We start from the raw sequence: 18,165 nt of genomic DNA, 5'->3' as shown, positions 1-18,165 counted from the left end.
GGAACGGGGTCTGCCCGTGTGTGGCTGGCGTGCCGCGGGGGCCGTGTCTGGGAAAATTTGGTCTGGCCCGAGCGAGCCTGTCCTGGGCCGGGCAGCAGGGGTGGAGCCTCGTATCCCAGTGACACAGGCTGGACCCTCTGCTAAGTGTGGGCGGGGTCCCCGCCTGCCCTGGCCCTTACGCCCACTGGCCACCAAGTTCCTCCCTGCACCTTGGCCCCGTGGCCGCCCGGGCCTTCCCTGGGCTTCCCATTTCAGGGGCAGAACTGGTGCCACTCTCCTGGGTGCCCGGGGCAGCTCCTTACCTTTAGGATGCTGCTGTACAAGGCCCTAGACTTCAGGCTGGAAGGAGCCTTTGAGACTGCTTATTCAGTAAGCCACATTCATCACCTGTCCACTGGCACCCGCCTACTGGCACCCACCTACATGGCACCCACCTACTGGCACCCACCTACTGGCACCTGCCTATGTGGCACCCACCTACTGGCACCTGTCTACTGGCACCTGCCTATGTGGCACCCACCTACTGGCACCCGCCTACTGGCACCCGCCTACTGGCACCTGCCTATGTGGCACCCACCTACTGGCACCCGCCTACTGGCACCCACCTACTGGCACCTGCCTATGTGGCACCCACCTACTGGCACCTGCCTATGTGGCACCCACCTACTGGCACCCGCCTACATGGCGTCCACTTACTGGCACCCGCCACTGCACCCGGTCCTGGGGGTGAAAGACAAAGAGGGAGCGGGCTGTGCCCTCCTGGGCCCACGTTCCGTGGCACTCGGCAAGAGCTGGCCCTGCTGGAAATGAGCATTTGGAAGACGGCGCCCGTGCCGGATGGGGGCGGACGGCCCTCGGGGTGGGTTCGGGAGGCCTCCCTCTCCCGCCTCCCCCATGGGGAGCTGGCTCCATCCGCTCCCTCAGATTGTAAGTTCCTCGAGGCAGGGGCTGCCCCAGCACGGGCCCAGCACATAGTAGGTGCTTAGTAGCCGTGGCGTGCGGGTCTTCCGTTTGTCCCAGAGGCTTCTGGAAGTCCCTCGGGGTTGGGAGAAGGGGGCCCCGGGTCGGGAAGGCCGGTGGTGGGTGCGGCGAGGGCCTGGCAGGGGGCAGGGGGCTGCCACGGCCGGCGAGGGAGGAGGGGTTTGCTCCTGGGGGCGGGGCTGCCCCCACACTCGGCACAGGGCCCGCTGCTCCGCCGAGGCTCCGTGGGACTGAGAGCAGCGGGGGTTGCCGTGGGAGCGGGAAGCGGGACCATCTACATCAAGGATGGGGGGGATCCTCGATCCACCGACTTAGAGCTCCTGCGGCCGCATTTGGGGGCCCGGGGGGAGGGGGAGCTCGGGGCGCGCGGGAGGGGCTCTCGCTGAAAGCCGCGGTTTCCCTGCTGGGCGCGGGGGCGGTCGCCCTCCTGGTCGGCCCCTTTCCCAGCTCGCGTTCGCTCTTGGGGTGGCGGGAGCCGCCGATGCTCTGCTCGCGGGGTCCCCACGGCTGGAGCCTGACGCCGTCTGTTTCTCTGCTGGCGCAGAATGGACCCTGCGACCTACGCGGAGTATCTGAAAGAGTCCGGAAACCAGATTTTTAAGAGCGGGAACTTCTCCTTGGCCATCAGGAAATACGACGAGGCCGTCCAGGTGCTGCTGCACTTGTACCACTGGTGAGCGGGGGGCCGCTCGGGGCGGGGCCGAGGCGTCTCGGGCTCTCCGCGAGCCACCCTCTGTCCCTTGGCCCATCTGTGGGGGGCCGCGTCGCGGTCGCTGGGGAGGCTTTTTCCCGCGGGGGCGGGGGTCTCAGCGGCCACTTGAAATGTGGGGATTTAGGGCCCGCTGGGCGTGGCCGGTCCGGCTCGGGGCAGGGACTTCATTTTGTTTTTTCTCCGTAGATTTTATTTTCCCCAAACCCAAGTTTCAGAGGCAGTTGGCGACATTCAGGTTTCAGGGTTTCCCCCCCGTTTTTGCTCCCCCATTGCTCCCTAAGATACCAAGTGACCTTCTGTGGGGGCTGCGCTCCGCAAAGCCCTTCCTAGAACCTTTGGGACTGGGGGGAGCTGCTCTGTCTTTTCCTGGGGCTCGGAGTCTCGGGGCGCCCCCGCGGCCTTTCTAAGCCTCCTCCGGTGAGAGGGGCGGGCCGGACCCCCTCCGGTACTAAGGCGACGGTCCCGCGGGCGCCTGGAGCCGGGAGGGCGTCCGCCACGTCCCCTCCCCACGTCCCCTCCCCACGCCCCCTCCCCACATCCCCTCCCCACGCCCCCTCCCCACGTCCCCTCCCCACGTCCCCCCCGCCACGGGCCCGCGGGCGCTCCGGCTCTCCCCTCGGCGCTCAGGGCCGGCCCCGTGTTCTTCCCGCAGGGTCCCCCCTAGAGACCTGGCCGTGCTGCTCTGCAACAAGTCCAACGCCTTCTACAACCTGGGCAAGTGGAACGAGGCCCTGTACGCAGCCAAAGAGAGCCTGCAGTGGGACCCGTCCTACGTGAAGGTAATGCCCCGCCCCCCCACCCGCCCCGCGCTGCCGCCCTCTGCGCCCGCCGCCCGCCGGGCTTCTCATCAGACTCTCTTTGTGCTTTGAACAGGCTCCCTAAGGCCACGGCCATTGTCTGGAGGACAAGAGAAAAAATTCTGGCTAAGTAAGGAAACGTGCACGTGTAGACGTAGGAGCAGAGCATGGCCCCCGCCCCGCGCTCCGGCCCGGCCGGGCCTTGCTCCTGCTTCCGGGCTCCCGCGGCCCCGTGAGCTCCCGGCGAGCTCGCGCTTCCTCCGCCTCGGGCGGGATCGGGACAGGGACCGGAGGTCGGACCCTGCCCGGCGCCGGTCCGGGGCGCGCTCGTGGGTGGCGGCTCCTTGGGGACGCTTGGCGGTCTCGCTTTGGCCCAAGCCCTTCCCGGGCCCTTCTCGCTCGACACTCTGGCCCCCTTGCCGGGCTCCGGCCCCAGGCCCGCTAGCTGGCTGCCCGTTGGAATTCTGGGCTCCTTCAGGGCCTTGCCCCTTAGGCACCTCCTCTTTGGGGCTGGGCTCCGTCCCACCCCTGCCCTGGGCCTGCCCTTCAGCTTGGCCAGGGTCCGGGCTCTCGGGCCTCCTCGGCCTCGGAACCTTCTCTGCTCTGCTGTCCCTCTGCTCCGCCACGGGCACAGCCCCCTGGGTGCGCTCGGAAGAATCGGCTCCTTCTGCTCCCCGCCTCCCGGCCTTCTCCGTCAGAAGCTGCTGGTGGGAAAGGTGGGCTCAGAGCTCCCCCGGTCTCTCTGGGCCTGGAGCCCCCGGTCTCTCTGGGCCTGGAGCCCCCCGGTCTCTCTGGGCTTGGAGCCTCCAGTCTCTCTGGCCTCTCTGGTCCCGAGCCCTCTGGGCCTCTCTGGTCCCGAGCCTTCTGGGTCTCTCTGGGCTTGGAGCCCTTCCTGGTCTCTCTGAGCTTGGAGCCCCCCGGTCTCTCTGGGCCTGGAGCCCCCCGGTCTCTCTGAGCTTGGAGCCCCCAGTCTCTCTGGCCTCTCTGGTCCCGAGCCCTCTGGGTCTCTCTGGTCCCGAGCCTTCTGGGTCTCTCTGGTCCCGAGCCTTCTGGGTCTCTCTGGGCCTGGAGCCCTTCCTGGTCTCTCTGAGCTTGGAGCCCCCTGGTCTCTCTAGTCTCTCTGGTCCCGAGCCCTCTGGGCCTCTCTGGTCCCGAGCCTTCTGGGTCTCTCTGGGCCTGGAGCCCTTCCTGGTCTCTCTGAGCTTGGAGCCCCCCGGTCTCTCTGGGCCTGGAGCCCCCCGGTCTCTCTGAGCTTGGAGCCTCCAGTCTCTCTGGCCTCTCTGGTCCCGAGCCCTCTGGGTCTCTCTGAGCTTGGAGCCCCCCGGTCTCTCTGGGCCTGGAGCCCTTCCTGGTCTCTCTGAGCCTGGAGCCCCCCGGTCTCTCTGGGCTTGGAGCCCCCCGGTCTCTCTGGGCCTGGAGCCCCCCGGTCTCTCTGGGCTTGGAGCCCCCCAGTCTCTCTGGGCCTGGAGCCCCCCGGTCTCTCTGGGCCTGGAGCCCCTCCTGGTCTCTCTGGGCCTGGAGCCCCCCGGTCTCTCTGGGCCTGGAGCCCCCCGGTCTCTCTGGGCCTGGAGCCCCCCGGTCTCTCTGGGCCTGGAGCCCCCCGGTCTCTCTGGGCCTGGAGCCCCTCCTGGTCTCTCTGGGCCTGGAGCCCCCCGGTCTCTCTGGGCCTGGAGCCCCCCGGTCTCTCTGAGCTTGGAGCCCCCCGGTCTCTCTGGGCCTGGAGCCCCTCCTGGTCTCTCTGGGCCTGGAGCCCCCCGGTCTCTCTCTGGGCCTGGAGCCCCCCGGTCTCTCTGGGCCTGGAGCCCCCCGGTCTCTCTGGGCTGGAGCCCCCCGGTCTCTCTGGGCCTGGAGCCCCCCGGTCTCTCTCTGGGCCTGGAGCCCCCCGGTCTCTCTGGGCCTGGAGCCCCCCGGTCTCTCTGGGCCTGGAGCCCCTCCTGGTCTCTCTGGGCCTGGAGCCCCCCGGTCTCTCTGGGCCTGGAGCCCCTCCTGGTCTCTCTGGGCCTGGAGCCCCCCGGTCTCTCTGGGCCTGGAGCCCCCCGGTCTCTCTGGGCCTGGAGCCCCCCGGTCTCTCTGGGCCTGGAGCCCCCCGGTCTCTCTGGGCCTGGAGCCCCTCGGTCTCTCTGGGCCTGGAGCCCCTCCTGGTCTCTCTGGGCCTGGAGCCCCCCGGTCTCTCTGGGCTTGGAGCCCCCCGGTCTCTCTGGGCCTGGAGCCCCCCGGTCTCTCTCTGGGCCTGGAGCCCCTCCTGGTCTCTCTGGTCCCGAGCCCTCTGGGTCTCTCTGGCCTGGAGCCCCCCGGTCTCTCTGGGCCTGGAGCCTCCCGGTCTCTCTGGGCCTGGAGCCCCTCCTGGTCTCTCTGGGCCTGGAGCCCCCCGGTCTCTCTGGGCCTGGAGCCCCCCGGTCTCTCTGGGCCTGGAGCCCCCCGGTCTCTCTCTGGGCCTGGAGCCCCCCGGTCTCTCTCTGGGCCTGGAGCCCCTCCTGGTCTCTCTGGGCCTGGAGCCCCCCGGTCTCTCTGGGCCTGGAGCCCTTCCTGGTCTCTCTGAGCTTGGAGCCCCCCGGTCTCTCTGGGCCTGGAGCCCCCCGGTCTCTCTGGGCTTGGGGCCCCCCGGTCTCTCTGGGCCTGGAGCCCCCCGGTCTCTCTGGGCCTGGAGCCCCCCGGTCTCTCTGGGCTTGGAGCCCCCCGGTCTCTCTGGGCCTGGAGCCCCTCCTGGTCTCTCTGGGCCTGGAGCCCCTCCTGGTCTCTCTGGTCCCGAGCCCTCTGGGTCTCTCTGGGCCTGGAGCCCCCCGGTCTCTCTGGGCCTGGAGCCCCCCGGTCTCTCTGGGCCTGGAGCCCCTCCTGGTCTCTCTGGGCCTGGAGCCCCCCGGTCTCTCTGGGCCTGGAGCCCCCCGGTCTCTCTGGGCCTGGAGCCCCTCCTGGTCTCTCTGGGCCTGGAGCCCCCCGGTCTCTCTGGGCCTGGGGCCCCCCGGTCTCTCTGGGCCTGGAGCCCCTCCTGGTCTCTCTGGGCCTGGAGCCCCCCGGTCTCTCTCTGGGCCTGGAGCCCCCCGGTCTCTCTGGGCCTGGAGCCCCCCGGTCTCTCTGGGCCTGGAGCCCCTCCTGGTCTCTCTGGGCCTGGAGCCCCCCGTCTCTCTCTGGGCCTGGAGCCCCCCGGTCTCTCTCTGGGCTTGGAGCCCCCCGGTCTCTCTGGGCCTGGAGCCCCCCGGTCTCTCTGGGCCTGGAGCCCCCCGGTCTCTCTGGGCTTGGAGCCCCCCGGTCTCTCTGGGCCTGGAGCCCCTCCTGGTCTCTCTGGGCCTGGAGCCCCTCCTGGTCTCTCTGGTCCCGAGCCCTCTGGGTCTCTCTGGGCCTGGAGCCCCCCGGTCTCTCTGGGCCTGGAGCCCCCCGGTCTCTCTGGGCCTGGAGCCCCTCCTGGTCTCTCTGGGCCTGGAGCCCCCCGGTCTCTCTGGGCCTGGAGCCCCCCGGTCTCTCTGGGCCTGGAGCCCCTCCTGGTCTCTCTGGGCCTGGAGCCCCCCGGTCTCTCTGGGCCTGGGGCCCCCCGGTCTCTCTGGGCCTGGAGCCCCTCCTGGTCTCTCTGGGCCTGGAGCCCCCCGGTCTCTCTGGGCCTGGAGCCCCCCGGTCTCTCTGGGCCTGGAGCCCCCCGGTCTCTCTGGGCCTGGAGCCCCTCCTGGTCTCTCTGGGCCTGGAGCCCCCCGGTCTCTCTGGGCCTGGAGCCCCCCGGTCTCTCTGGGCCTGGAGCCCCCCGGTCTCTCTGGGCCTGGAGCCCCCCGGTCTCTCTGGGCCTGGAGCCCCCCGGTCTCTCTGGGCACGCTCACCGCCTGCCGCGCCCTCTGCTTGCCTCGACCCCCGGGGCTGAGCGTCAGTCTCCTGCCGGAGACACGCGGGCAGGACGGCCCAGCTCTGGCTCTCGCACATGGGCCGCGGTCCTTGTATGCGAGGGGCGGAGGCTGCCCGGGCCTCCCTCGCTGCCCGCCCTGCTGCTCCCGGGGACGGGCCGGGTCCCAGTGACTGCCCTCTGTCCCCTCTCTGCCCAGGGCTACTACCGAGCCGGCTACTCGCTCCTGCAGCTGCTGCAGCCCTACGAGGCGGCCCAGATGTTCCTGGAGGGCCTGCGCATCCTGCAGAGCTCCCCGGACCAGGTGCAGATCTCCGACCTCATCGTGGGCATCTTCACCACCATCAGCGGTGAGCGGGGCCCGGGCCCGGACCTGGGGCTCGAGGGGGTCATCCCGGGGCTGTGGGGGCCCTGCTGCTGGGGGACGCGCGGGCCCCCTCCCCGGCCGGTGTGGCGGGCGGGCTAGCAGTGACCCCGGGCGGGCGGCGGCAGCCTCCGGAGCTAAAGGGGCGCTCGGAAGGGGCGGGAGGAGATGGCTAGGGAGCGGGGTGAGCGCTGACGGTGTCAGAGACCCTGCGCTTTGGTCTGGGCCCGCCTCAGGGCGCTGCCTCCTGCTGGAGCCGGTCTGCCCCTGCCCGCTGCTGACCTGTCCTGAGGGGCCCCGACCTGGCAGGCTCGGACCGCCCCGAGTCCCCGAGGTGCAACCAGAGTGGGGAGAGGGAGCCAGATGTGCCCGTGGGCCCAGTGTAACCTGTGGGTCTGGTGTAACTTGTGGGTCTGGTGTGCCCGTGGGCCCGGTGTGCCCAGTGTGTCCGGTGTGCCCAGTGTGTCCGGTGTGCCCAGTGTGTCCGGTGTGCCCAGTGTGTCCGGTGGGCCTGGTGTGCCTGTGTGCCCAGTGTGCCCATGGGCCTGTGTGCCCAGTGTGCCCGTGGGCCTGTGGGCCTGGTGTGCCCAGTGTGCCTGTGGGCCTGGTGTGCCCAGTGTGCCCGGTGTGCCTGTGTGCCCGGTGTGCCTGTGTGCCTGGTGTGCCCAGTGTGCCTGTGGGCCCGGTGTGCCCGTGGGCCTGTGGGCCTGGTGTGCCCAGTGTGTCCGGTGGGCCTGGTGTGCCTGTGTGCCCAGTGTGCCCGTGGGCCTGTGTGCCCGGTGTGCCTGTGTGCCCAGTGTGCCCATGGGCCTGTGGGCCCGGTGTGCCCAGTGTGCCCGTGGGCCCTGTGTGCCTGTGGGCCTGTGTGCCCGGTGTGCCCGGTGTGCCCGTGGGCCTGTGTGCCCAGTGTGCCTGTGGGCCCTGTGTGCCCGTGGGCCTGTGTGCCCGGTGTGCCCGGTGTGCCTGGTGTGCCACGGGGGTTGCCAGTGCAGCCTGGGCCTGAGCAGGAGGCCTCTCCCCAGCCTGTCTGCCCCAGCTGGGGAAGCAGACTGAGGCCGGGCCACTCCTGGTGCCGACCCTCCCCCCCAGCCCCAGGTCTCCAGCCCCCGCTCCCACAGCATGTGGCCTCCCCCCAACTCCCTGCACCTTTAACCATAAGCCCCGGCCCCCCGGGCCCGACCCTCCGGCGCCGCTGGACGCTGCCCTCTCACCTCCAGGGGAACACGTCATCTTGCGCAGTTTCCTGCCCTTCTTTGAAAAAATCTTCAGCGTCGGCTTCGACGCGAGCGTTTGGCAGGCGGTCATCGAGAAGCTGGCCAAGAAGGGGCTGTGGCACGTGAGTGGTGCGGGGCCTGGTGGGCACGGTGGGCGCAGTGATGCCCGGGGCATGGCGGGTTCAGAGGGCACCGTGGGCATCATGGGAGGCTCATGGGTGACGAATGCTTGTGCCTTCTCTCAGCCCGCTCTGGTTTTCTGACCGAACGTAGTTCCCACGGGGTCTCGGGCTGGGGTTGACGGCAGCAGTGGGCGGGGGGCTGCGTTCTAGGTCCCCGGTACACAGAGGTTTTCTGCTGGGGGGGCAGGCGAAGGCGGGGCTGGCTGTGCCCTGCGCCCCGGAGAGTTCTGTCCTTAGTGTCCGGCGCCGCCCCTGGCGCTTAAATGCTTAGAGCACGTTACGAACAGCTGCTTCCTGGGTCGCTCCGGCTGCGTTAGGAGCCGCTTGGGGACGAGTGCCCACCGGGCCCGGCACTTGGGGGCCATTGGCTCTGCTTGGCCCCGGGGGGGCCTGTGGGGGGCAGCTTCAGAGGGGCGGCTCGGAGAGCCTTCCTCCCCGCCCGCAGCTGTCCCGGTGTGGGGCCCGCGAGGAGGGGCCCCCTGCACCCCATCACGTTCCCGTGGAGCGGCCCCGGTCAGCTGGGCTTGGGGGGCAGGGGGCCCTCCGGGTGGGGCCGTCCCCCTCCACCCCTCACCAGCTCTTCTCTGCCCCCCCAGTCCTTCCTCCTGCTGTCCACCAAGAAAGACAAGCTGCCCCGGGACCTGAGGGTGCCCGACCTGTCCCTGAAGGGTCTCTTTGAGGTACGGGCACTGTGTCTGGGGGGCTCTCCCCGGCCCCCCCTCGCCCCCTTCCCCCCCCCCCCCCCTCGCCCCCTTCCCTGCCCCCCCTCGCCCCCTTCCCTGGCCCCCCCCGCCCCCTTCCCCCCCCCCCCCCCCTCGCCCCCTTCCCCAGACCCCCCTCGCCCCCTTCCCTGGCCCCCCCCGCCCCCTTCCCCGCCCCCCCTCGCCCCCTTCCCTGGCCCCCCGTGAGCACGGAGGGTGGGAGTCCCCAGGGGGCGTGACACAGGCCGGGCCTTCTCCGTGCCCAGAAGTACGTCCTGTTCGGACACTACAAGAAGATGGAGCAGATGCCCAAGCTGGTGCAGTGGCTGATCTCGCTGGGGGCCAGCGTGCAGAGCATCGGGCCCTACCCGCTGCACGCCATCATGAAGCTCTGCATCCAAGCCAGTGAGTGCCCCTGCCCCCCGCCCCCGGAAACCCCCCCAGCCTGGGCTCTGGCCCATGTGACCCTCTGCCCCCACTCCTGCTGCCCCCCCCCCCGGCCCCACTCCTAGTGCCCCCCCCCGGTCCCACTCCTGCTGCCCCCCCCCGGTCCCACTCCTGCCGCCCCCCCCCCCCGGTCCCACTCCTGCTGCCCCCCCCCAGCCTGGTCCCACTCCTGCTGCCCCCCTCCTGCCCGGCGGGGGTCTGGCAGCCCCCCGTTCCGGTCCGTTGCCCCCCCCCGGCCCAGGTCCGAGCCCCAGGCAGAGGGGTCACGGGGCTGTTCTTGATTCAGAGGAGAACCACCTGTTCCGGTGGCTGATGGACCAGAAGCCCGAGCTGAGAGCTGACATCAACCAGACGGACGCGGACGGCTGCACGGTGCTGCACCTCGTGGCCTCGCACTGCGCCGGGTACCTGGGCCGACGTAAGGAGCCGAGCGGGCCCCCGGGGTCGGGTTTCAGAAAAGCCCGGCCTGGGAAGGGCCTGGACCCCCCACGAGCTCCCGGAGCCTCCGTCCCTCGGGCGCCCCCGCGTCCCCTCCCCCCCAGCTCTGCCATCGCATCCCGCGGGGGCCGCCGTCCCGGGCTGCGGGCTGGGGGGCCGCTGTGCACACTGGGCCCGGGCCAGGCTGTCCCCGCGCCACCTCAGGGCCGGGCCGGGGGCCGGGGCTGCTCCCAGAGCACCCCGGGGGCGCCCCCGCAGCCTCCTCTGGCCAAGGACCTGCCCGGAAGAGCCCCTCCCCCCCTCCCCCCGCAGGCTGGTCTGGCCTGGGAGAGGTTGGGCCCGCAGAGGGCAGGGCCCAGATCTCCTCGCGCTCTGGCCTCCGGCCACTAGGGGCGCCCCCTCCCACGGGGGTTAGAGAGGGGCTTGCAGGGCCGTGCTGATGGCAGGCACCGTGCTGGCCGAGGGGCGGGTTCGGCTGCTGTGCCCTCCCTGGGGGTCGGAGGGCGGGTCAGCGTCTCCCCCGGCTTCTCCCAGTAAGGGAAATGAGGCGTTTCTCAAAATCTCCAGCGATGGTTGCTGGGCAGCAGCATTGCCCGGCGACCCGGCCCTCTCTCTCTCTCGCTGTTGCCGGGGAGCAGATTGGCGCAGGGGTGGGGGGGCGTGGGGCCGCCTTCCCGGGGGGATGGGGGGTCCCCGAGCGGCCCCCCCCGCGGCACCGGCGGTAACACGTGGCGCCCTCGCCCACAGGCCAGACCGAAGACGTGCAGATGCTGCTGTGCTTGGGCATAGACCCCACCATCGTGGACAAGCAGGCGCGCTGCGCCATCGACATCCTCAAGCGCAACAAGAACTTCAAGGCCGTTGACAAGATCAACTCCTTCTTGGATGGCCGCAAGCGGGGCTGCGCCAAGGGCGCTCCAGGTACGTGCACACGGGCGCGCCCCCGCTCTGTCCCCCCCACTTTGTCCCCCTGGCTCCGGACTCCCCCCCCCCGCTCCGGCCCCCCCCCCCCCCCCCCGCTCCAGCCCACAGCTGAGTGGGACCTTTCTCCTGCGGCTGCCACGTGGCCAGGACTCGCCATCGGCCCGTCCCGGCCTCTCCCCTCCGTCACTCGCGCGGCTTTTTCCTTTTTTAAATAATCGCTTCCTGGTTTTCCAAACCCACAAAGGGAGTTCCGACGTTCACCCCGCAGACCCTCGCGCTCCAAACTTTCCCGCGCCCTTCCGCTCCCCCTCCCCTAGACAGCAGCAAAGCCTGCCTAGGTTAGGCTGGGCCGTTCTTCCACACGCCTTCCCACCATGCTCGCGCTGCCCGAGGAAGGTCAGATCACAGGGAAAATAAGAAGAAAGCGACACACAAAGTGGCGGCCCCCGCCCGGGCCCCTCAGCCCCCCCGCCCGGGCCCCTCAGTCCCCCCGGAGGGGCCGGCTCTGTCCCCCGCAAGGCCCGGGAGCTCGCCGTCGCCGCGCCCCCACTCTCCGCTTCTGCTCGCTTCCCTCAGCACCGCCTCCCCCAGGCCCCATCACACTCCGTGCTCGGAGGCTGAGATTTGAACTCACTTCCTGTGCTTCCAAGGGCGGCCCCTTCTCCCTCTGGTCCTTTGTTTCTTCCAAAGCCCCTCCCGTCCAGAGGTGCCCCCCCATTCAGCCCCAACGGGGGCCCGCGGGTTCCCTTTCTCAGCCTAATTCGCGTCTTCCCTTCGGACACCTTCCTGCCACGATGGCCCGCGCGGCCCCCGGCGGCCCGGGCACAGCGGCAGCCCTGGCACGGTGCGGGGGCTCAGGCAAGGCTTCTTCGCCGCTGCCCTCCCTTTTACCCTCTGCCCCAAGGAATCCTGGGTGCGCCACCTCTCCCAGAGACCCTCGGGGCTCCCCTGCCCCTTGGAGTCATGTGGTCCTCCCTCCCTTTGCTGTATGCACAGTGTGTCCTCCACAGCAGGGGGAGACACACTCCTGTTCTTGTGATCCATCCCTCCTCCCTCCTTTGCTGTGTCCATACTGTGATCCCCGCGGCAGGGGCTGACTCCCTTCCCGTGGCCCCAGTGCTCCTTCCCTCCTCCCTCCTTTGCCGTTCCCTGAGACCAGGAGCAGAAGGGGGGCAGCAGAATTGTGGGGAGGGGGGGTGGGGGGGCCCAGTCAGGGTCAGAACCGGCGCCAGGGCTTTCCGCCCCCAGTCACATAAAACCAGGGGCGGGGGGGCTGGGCTCCCCGGGGCAGACAGCGGGCAGTGGGGGGGGGGGGCCGAGCAATCTGAGGTGATGGAGAAGGGTCACTGAGGGAGGGCAGGGCTGGGCACCAGCCACGGGGGGACTTGGGGACTAGGCTGGGGGGGCTTCCTTTGTGGGGGATGCCCTGGGGGGGTCCCAGCTCGGGGAGGTGAGAAGGGCGACTCGGCCGGTGTGGGGAAGCTTCCAGGGTGAGGGCGGTCCCATGAGGGGGGATGGACAGGCTGTGAACTCCTGGGATAGGGGCGGTCCACCCCCCGGGGGGGGGGGGAAGAGGTAGAAGGGGCCTAGGGCCTTGGAGGCCACGCCCCCTCCGGGCTGCCGAGCTCTCTCCCCTGGGAATCTTGGCCTGGTTCCGCCCAGGGGGCGGGGCTTCTTGGGGCTGCTCTGCCCCGGAGCCACCACTAGGTGGCAGAGTGTGGCCATGTGGGCAGAGCTCAGTGTGCAGCTCGGCCGGGCAGAGCCGGGGCTCCTCGCTGGGCGCCAGGTCCGTGCGCAGGACTGGCCTTGCCATTGCTGGAGCGCCCGCAGGCCCGGGTGGGCTGCTCCCGCAGGAGGAGGCGGCCCGGGGCCGGGGCCGGCGGCATGGAGACCCGCTGTGAGTGCGCTCCTGCGTTTTCTGGGGGCACGCAGGGTAGGAGGGCTGGGGTCAGGCCGGAGGAGCCCCCCTAGAGAGTGCCCCTCCGTGTCCTGGGCAGGAAATGCAGGGCCGGGGGTGCTAATAATGTTAATGAGGCTGGAAGCCCCTCCCCCCGTGAGGGCGCCCCCTGCCTCTCCCGGGAGACACTCGGGGTGGGGGAAGCCGAGGGTGTTAATGTTAATGAGGCTGGAAGCCCCTCCCCCCATGAGGGCGCCCCCTGCCTCTCCCGGGAGACACTCGGGGTGGGGGAAGCCGAGGGTGTTAATGTTAATGAGGCTGGAAGCCCCGCCCCCCGTGAGGGCGCCCCCTGCCTCTCCCGGGAGACACTCGGAGTGGGGGAAGCCGAGGGTGTTAATGTTAATGAGGCTGGAAGCCCCTCCCCCCGTGAGGGCGCCCCCTGCCTCTCCCGGGAGGCACTGGGGTGGGGGAAGCCGAGGGTGCTAATGTTAATGAGGCTGGAAGCCCCGCCCCCCGTGAGGGCGCCCCCTGCCTCTCCCGGGAGACACTCGGGGTGGGGGAAGCCGAGGGTGTTAATGTTAATGAGGCTGGAAGCCCCTCCCCCCGTGAGGGCGCCCCCTGCCTCTCCCGGGAGACACTCGGGGTGGGGGAAGCCGAGGGTGCTAATGTTAATGAGGCTGGAAGCCCCGCCCCCCCGTGAGGGCGCCCCCTGCCTCTCCCGGGAGGCACTGGGGGTGAGGGAAGCCGAGGGTGTTAATGTGGATGAGGCTGGAAGCCCCCCAGCAAAAGTGTGCTCCCCCTCCCCCACCACGAGGGCGCCCCCTGCCTCTCCTGGGAGGCACTTGGGATGGGGGAGGGTGCTAATGTTAATGAGGCTGGAAGCCCCTCTCCCGTGAGGGCGCCTCTCTCCTGTGAGGGCGCCCCCTGCCTCTCCCGGGAGGCACTCGGGGTGCTAATGTTAATGAGGCTGGAAGCCCCCTAGCAAGAGTGTGCTCCCCCTCCCCCACCACGAGGGCGCCCCCTGCCTCTCCTGGGAGGCACTTGGGATGGGGGAAGCCAAGGGTGCTAATGTTAATGAGGCTGGAAGCCCCCTAGCAAGAGTGTGCTCCCCCTCCCCCACCACGAGGGCGCCCCCTGCCTCTCCTGGGGGGGTGTGCTGTAATTGCCGAGATTGGGGGCCCTCGCTGTCCCTCCTGGGGGAGAGGGAGGGGGGGCGGGCTGGGGCCAGCGGGCATTGATCCCCTGTCCCTCCTCGCCTCTGCCAGGCGCGGGAAACCCGCGATGTCACCGGTGTATTACAGGGCCCCCGGTGAGCGACGCCTCCCTGCGGGAGAGCCACGCCTTCCTGGACATCCTGGAGCCCTTCATCCAGTACCTGTGCACGGAGAACCGCTCGCAGCAGAAGGGGCTGCTCAAGCACGAGGTGGTCCAGAGGTTCCTGCGCCTCCTGTCCACCATCCAGGGTGAGGGCGGGCCGGGGCCTGCGGGGGGCAGGGAGGGAGGGGGCTGGTGCCTTGGGGGGGGGGGGCTGGGGCCGGGGAGCACGCTCAGTCCTCGCCCTCCGCCCGCAGTGCTCCCGCCCCACGTGGTGTGCGAGTTCAACCACGCGTGCGCCAGCGCCTTCGTGCGCCTGCTGCTGGAGAAGCAGAAGTGGCACGAGGTGCTGCTGCTGCTGACGGGCAAGGCCAACGACGAGTCGTCCGTGGCCGACGGCCTCATCAAGAACTGCAACTTCTCGGACCTGGACATCCGCACCGTGATCCAGCACCTCAGCCACTGGGACCGGCGCCGCATCTACCTGCTGGCCTGCCTGATCGACTGCGGGGGTGAGGGGGGCTGGGACCCCCTCCCCGGCCCGTCAGCCAGGCCCCCTGCCCTCCCTGGACCGGGAGCCAGACCCCCTCCCCAGTCTTACCAGCCAAGCTTTCTTCCCTCCCCCCAGCCGGCTCCCTGCCCAGAGGGAGGGCCCGCCTCCGCAGGGTACCCCCCCCCCCGGCCCTTTGCCGGCTCGTCCACCCGCCCCCCCAGTGGGATCCTGAGTTTGGGGGCCCGGGACTCTGGCAACAGCCCCCCCGCCCAGGAAAGGGCCGACAATTGGGGCTTTTCTGTTGTGTAGCGCCCCCGGAGGGGCTCAACAGGAACCAAGACCGCGAGCGACCGCTCACCATGTGTCTGAAAAGCGGAGACTACCAGCTGGCCTTCCTGCTGCTGAGCAAGGGCGCCGACCCCCGGGGCATGACCCTCACCGAGGGGGACATGCCCCTCCACGTGGCCCTCTTCATCTACTTGGATAAGCGAGGTACGGCGGTGCTCCCGGGGCCCCGGGGCATCCCTGGGTGAGGGGCAGGGAGCTTAGCCTGGGCCCGGGCCCTCGATCCGGGAGGGAGCTGCCTTCCTGGCCCCCGGCCCCTCCCCCCGACCACGTGCTGCCCCCCGGCCCCTCCCCCTGCACGGCCCCGGGCTAACGGCCCCCGGGCCTTGTGGGTCCGCAGCGGACATCGGCTTCACGTTCCTGAGCCACCTGCTGGACCTGTACAGCTCGAGCCCGGCCGACTTCCACTTCCTGAGCCCCAACGCGCAGGACGCCAACGGCAACACGGTGATGCACATCATCTTCCAGAAGGGGATGCTGAAGCGCGTCAAGAGGGTCATGGACCTGCTGGCGCGCTTCGACATCAACTTCAACCTGAAGAACAAGGAGGGCAAGGACGTGCGGCACCGCATCAAGAAGAACGACACGCTGCTGCTGACCTGGAACAAGGCCGTGACCGAGCACCGCCGCCGCGGCCGCCCCGACCCCGCCTCGCCGCACCCGCCGCGCCCGCTCAAGCCGCCCGTCGCCGGCCCCGCGCCTCCGCCCCGCGGCCCGCCCGCCGCCCCGCCGGGCTCGACCATCCGCCTCCCGCTGGGGGAGGCGGCCCCAGGGGCCCCCGGCGAGCGGGTCCCCGACTGCTGGGAGCGGGGCCGCATCTCCCCGGCCGCGCGGGCCGAGGGCGCCAAGCCCTTCACGCCCCGGGACGGCCTGGTGCAGGCCATCGTGGCCCTGATCCAGCAGCTGGAATTGGGGCCCCCGGGCCCCGAGGAGGCTCCCGCCTCCCCCAAGCCGGGCCCCGCCGCCCCCGAGGAGGCCGTCCCCGAGGAGGCCGCGGCGCCCGGTGATGGCGAGGGTCCCGGGGAGAAGCCGCCCCCGCCGCCGCCCCCGCCGCCCCCGCCGGGTCCAGAGGCGGAGGAGGCGCGGCCGGCGACGAGGCCGGAGGCCCCGGCGACCCCCGGGGAGGCGGCGGAGGAGGAGCGGGAGGAGGACGGGGAGGGGGAGGAGGAGGAGGCGGTGGCGGCCGTGGCGGGGCCGGAGCTGGAGGCCCAGCTGCAGGACTTCGACAACATGACGTGGGAGATCGAGTGCACGTCGGAGATGCTGAAGAAGCTGGCCAGCAAGGCGGTGACGCGGGTGCTGAAGAAGAAGATCGTGCTGGCCATCCAGCACCTGGGCAACGGCGAGTGGACGCAGGGCCTGCAGAAGCGACTGCGCCACCTGCGCGGCGACATCCAGCTCTACGAGGCCAAGCTGGACAAGGGTGCCCGCATGCTCTGGGAGCTGGCCATCGACTTCTCGCCGCGCTGCAGCGAGGACCCGGAGAGGATCATCGCCGCCACGCGCGCCGCCCCGCCCCCCCAGCGCACCGGCGGCGTCTACACCGAGATCATCCGCATCTGGGACGTGGTCCTGGACCACTGCAAGCTCAACGATGCCATCCGCGCCATCTGCGCCGCCTACAACCGCGGCCTCTCCTGCATCCTGCGCAAGAAGCTGAAGGGCATCCACACGGGCCAGCTCTCCTCGGGCCTCAAGATCCAGAAGCGCATCCCGCGCTGCTACGTGGAGGACACGGAGGCGGCCGAGGCGCGCGGCCGCGAGCGCGCGCTGCCCGAGTACTTCCCGCCCGCCAGCGCCGTGGCCACCGAGTACAACATCATGAAGTTCCACAGCTTCAGCACCAGCATGGCGCTCAACATCATCAGCGACGCCACGGCGCCCGCCGAGTACCCCTTCCGCGTGGGCGAGCTGGAGTACGCCGTCATCGACCTCAACCCACGCCCGCCCGAGCCCATCATCCTCATCGGCCGCAGCGGCACCGGCAAGACCACCTGCTGCCTCTACCGCCTCTGGAAGCGCTTCCACTCTTACTGGGACAAGGCCGAGCGCGCGGGCAGCCCGCTGCTGGCCAAGCACGCCTGGCACCGGCCGCCCGCCCGGGCCGCCGCCGCCGCCGCCGAGGAGGACGGCCCGGGGGAGGGGGACAGCGAGGAGCCCGAGGACGAGGAAGAGGAGGACGAGGCCGGGGAGGCCGAGGGGCTCGGGGACGACGGGGACGACGGAGAGGACGGGGCCGGGCCCGGGGCCGCCGAGGGCCCGGAGCGGGAGCCCGGGCCGGACGCGGGGCCGGCCGGGGAGCCGGAGGCGGCCGAGGCCGGGCAGCTGGAGCACCTGCGGCAGGTGTTCGTCACCAAGAACCACGTGCTGTGCCAGGAGGTGCAGAGGAACTTCGTGGAGCTGACCAAGTCGAGCAAGGCCACGAGCCACTTCCGGCCCCTGGAGCCCAGCGTGCACCGGCTGCAGGACGTGCGCGACGAGAGCTTCCCGCTCTTCGTGACCTCGCGGCAGCTGCTGCTGCTGCTCGACGCCTCCATGCCCAACCCCTTCTTCCTGCGCAACGAGGACGGCAGCCTCAAGCGCCACATCCTGGGCTGGTCCACTCACGAGGAGGCCGCCATCCCCAACTGGCAGGAGGAGGAGGAGGCCGGCGAGGCCGAGGCCGACTACGGCGAGGAGGACAAGGCCACCGAGCCGCGCGGCCCCGAGAGCGACCCCCGCGTCTTCGTGACCTACGAGGTCTTCGCCAACGAGATGTGGTCCAAGATGGTGAAGGGCAAGACGCCGTACAACCCGGCGCTGGTCTGGAAGGAGATCAAGTCCTTCCTGAAGGGCTCCTTCGAGGCGCTGAGCTGCCCGCAGGGCCGCCTGACCCAGGAGGCCTACCAGAAGCTGGGCCGCAAGCGCTCGCCCAACTTCAAGGAGGACCGCGGCGAGATCTACGCGCTCTTCTGCCTCTACCAGCGCATCCGCTCGCAGAAGGGCTACTTCGACGAGGAGGACGTGCTCTACAACCTGTCGCAGCGGCTCTCCAAGCTGCGCGCGCTGCCCTGGTCCATCCACGAGCTCTACGGCGACGAGATCCAGGACTTCACGCAGGCCGAGCTCACGCTGCTCATGCGCTGCATCAACGACCCCAACGCCATGTTCCTCACCGGCGACACGGCCCAGAGCATCATGAAGGGCGTGGCCTTCCGCTTCAGCGACCTGCGCTCGCTCTTCCACTACGCCAGCAAGAGCTGCGCCGACCAGAAGCGCTGCCCCGTGCGCAAGCCCAAGCGCATCTACCAGCTCTACCAGAACTACCGCTCCCACTCAGGTAGGCGGGCCCCGTGGGGGGAGGCCATGGGTCAGAGGGCACACTCACAGGGCAGGGGGCACACTCCCAGGGGCAGGGGGCACACTCACAGGGGCAGGGGGCACACTCCCAGGGGCAGAGGGCCTGCTCATGGGCTGGAGGCGGGGGGCACGCTCACGGGGGCAGAGGGCCTGCTCATGGGCTGGAGGCGGGGGGCACGCTCACGGGGGCAGAG

The 18,165-nt window shown here is 70.5% G+C and overlaps 1 protein-coding gene across 1 annotated transcript in view; it reads left to right on the top strand.

Moving 5' to 3' along the window:
• The first annotated feature begins 1,386 nt into the window (after window positions 1-1,386).
• The window catches only part of TRANK1 (tetratricopeptide repeat and ankyrin repeat containing 1), a 32,524-nt gene continuing 15,745 nt past the window's right edge, over window positions 1,387-18,165 (top strand). The window contains exons 1-12 of the mRNA XM_051977510.1: window positions 1,387-1,654; window positions 2,346-2,472; window positions 6,513-6,663; window positions 7,895-8,013; window positions 8,670-8,753; window positions 9,041-9,179; window positions 9,508-9,639; window positions 10,407-10,580; window positions 13,782-13,943; window positions 14,052-14,306; window positions 14,597-14,779; window positions 14,973-17,951. Coding sequence (XP_051833470.1) covers window positions 1,527-1,654; window positions 2,346-2,472; window positions 6,513-6,663; window positions 7,895-8,013; window positions 8,670-8,753; window positions 9,041-9,179; window positions 9,508-9,639; window positions 10,407-10,580; window positions 13,782-13,943; window positions 14,052-14,306; window positions 14,597-14,779; window positions 14,973-17,951 — 4,633 coding nt within the window. The 5' untranslated portion in view covers window positions 1,387-1,526. The remainder of the gene's footprint in view (window positions 1,655-2,345; window positions 2,473-6,512; window positions 6,664-7,894; window positions 8,014-8,669; window positions 8,754-9,040; window positions 9,180-9,507; window positions 9,640-10,406; window positions 10,581-13,781; window positions 13,944-14,051; window positions 14,307-14,596; window positions 14,780-14,972; window positions 17,952-18,165) is intronic.

This window comes from Antechinus flavipes, chromosome 1, assembly GCF_016432865.1.
Source record: "Antechinus flavipes isolate AdamAnt ecotype Samford, QLD, Australia chromosome 1, AdamAnt_v2, whole genome shotgun sequence".
NCBI lineage: Eukaryota > Metazoa > Chordata > Mammalia > Dasyuromorphia > Dasyuridae > Antechinus > Antechinus flavipes.
This window is presented reverse-complemented; position numbering and strand designations above follow the sequence as displayed.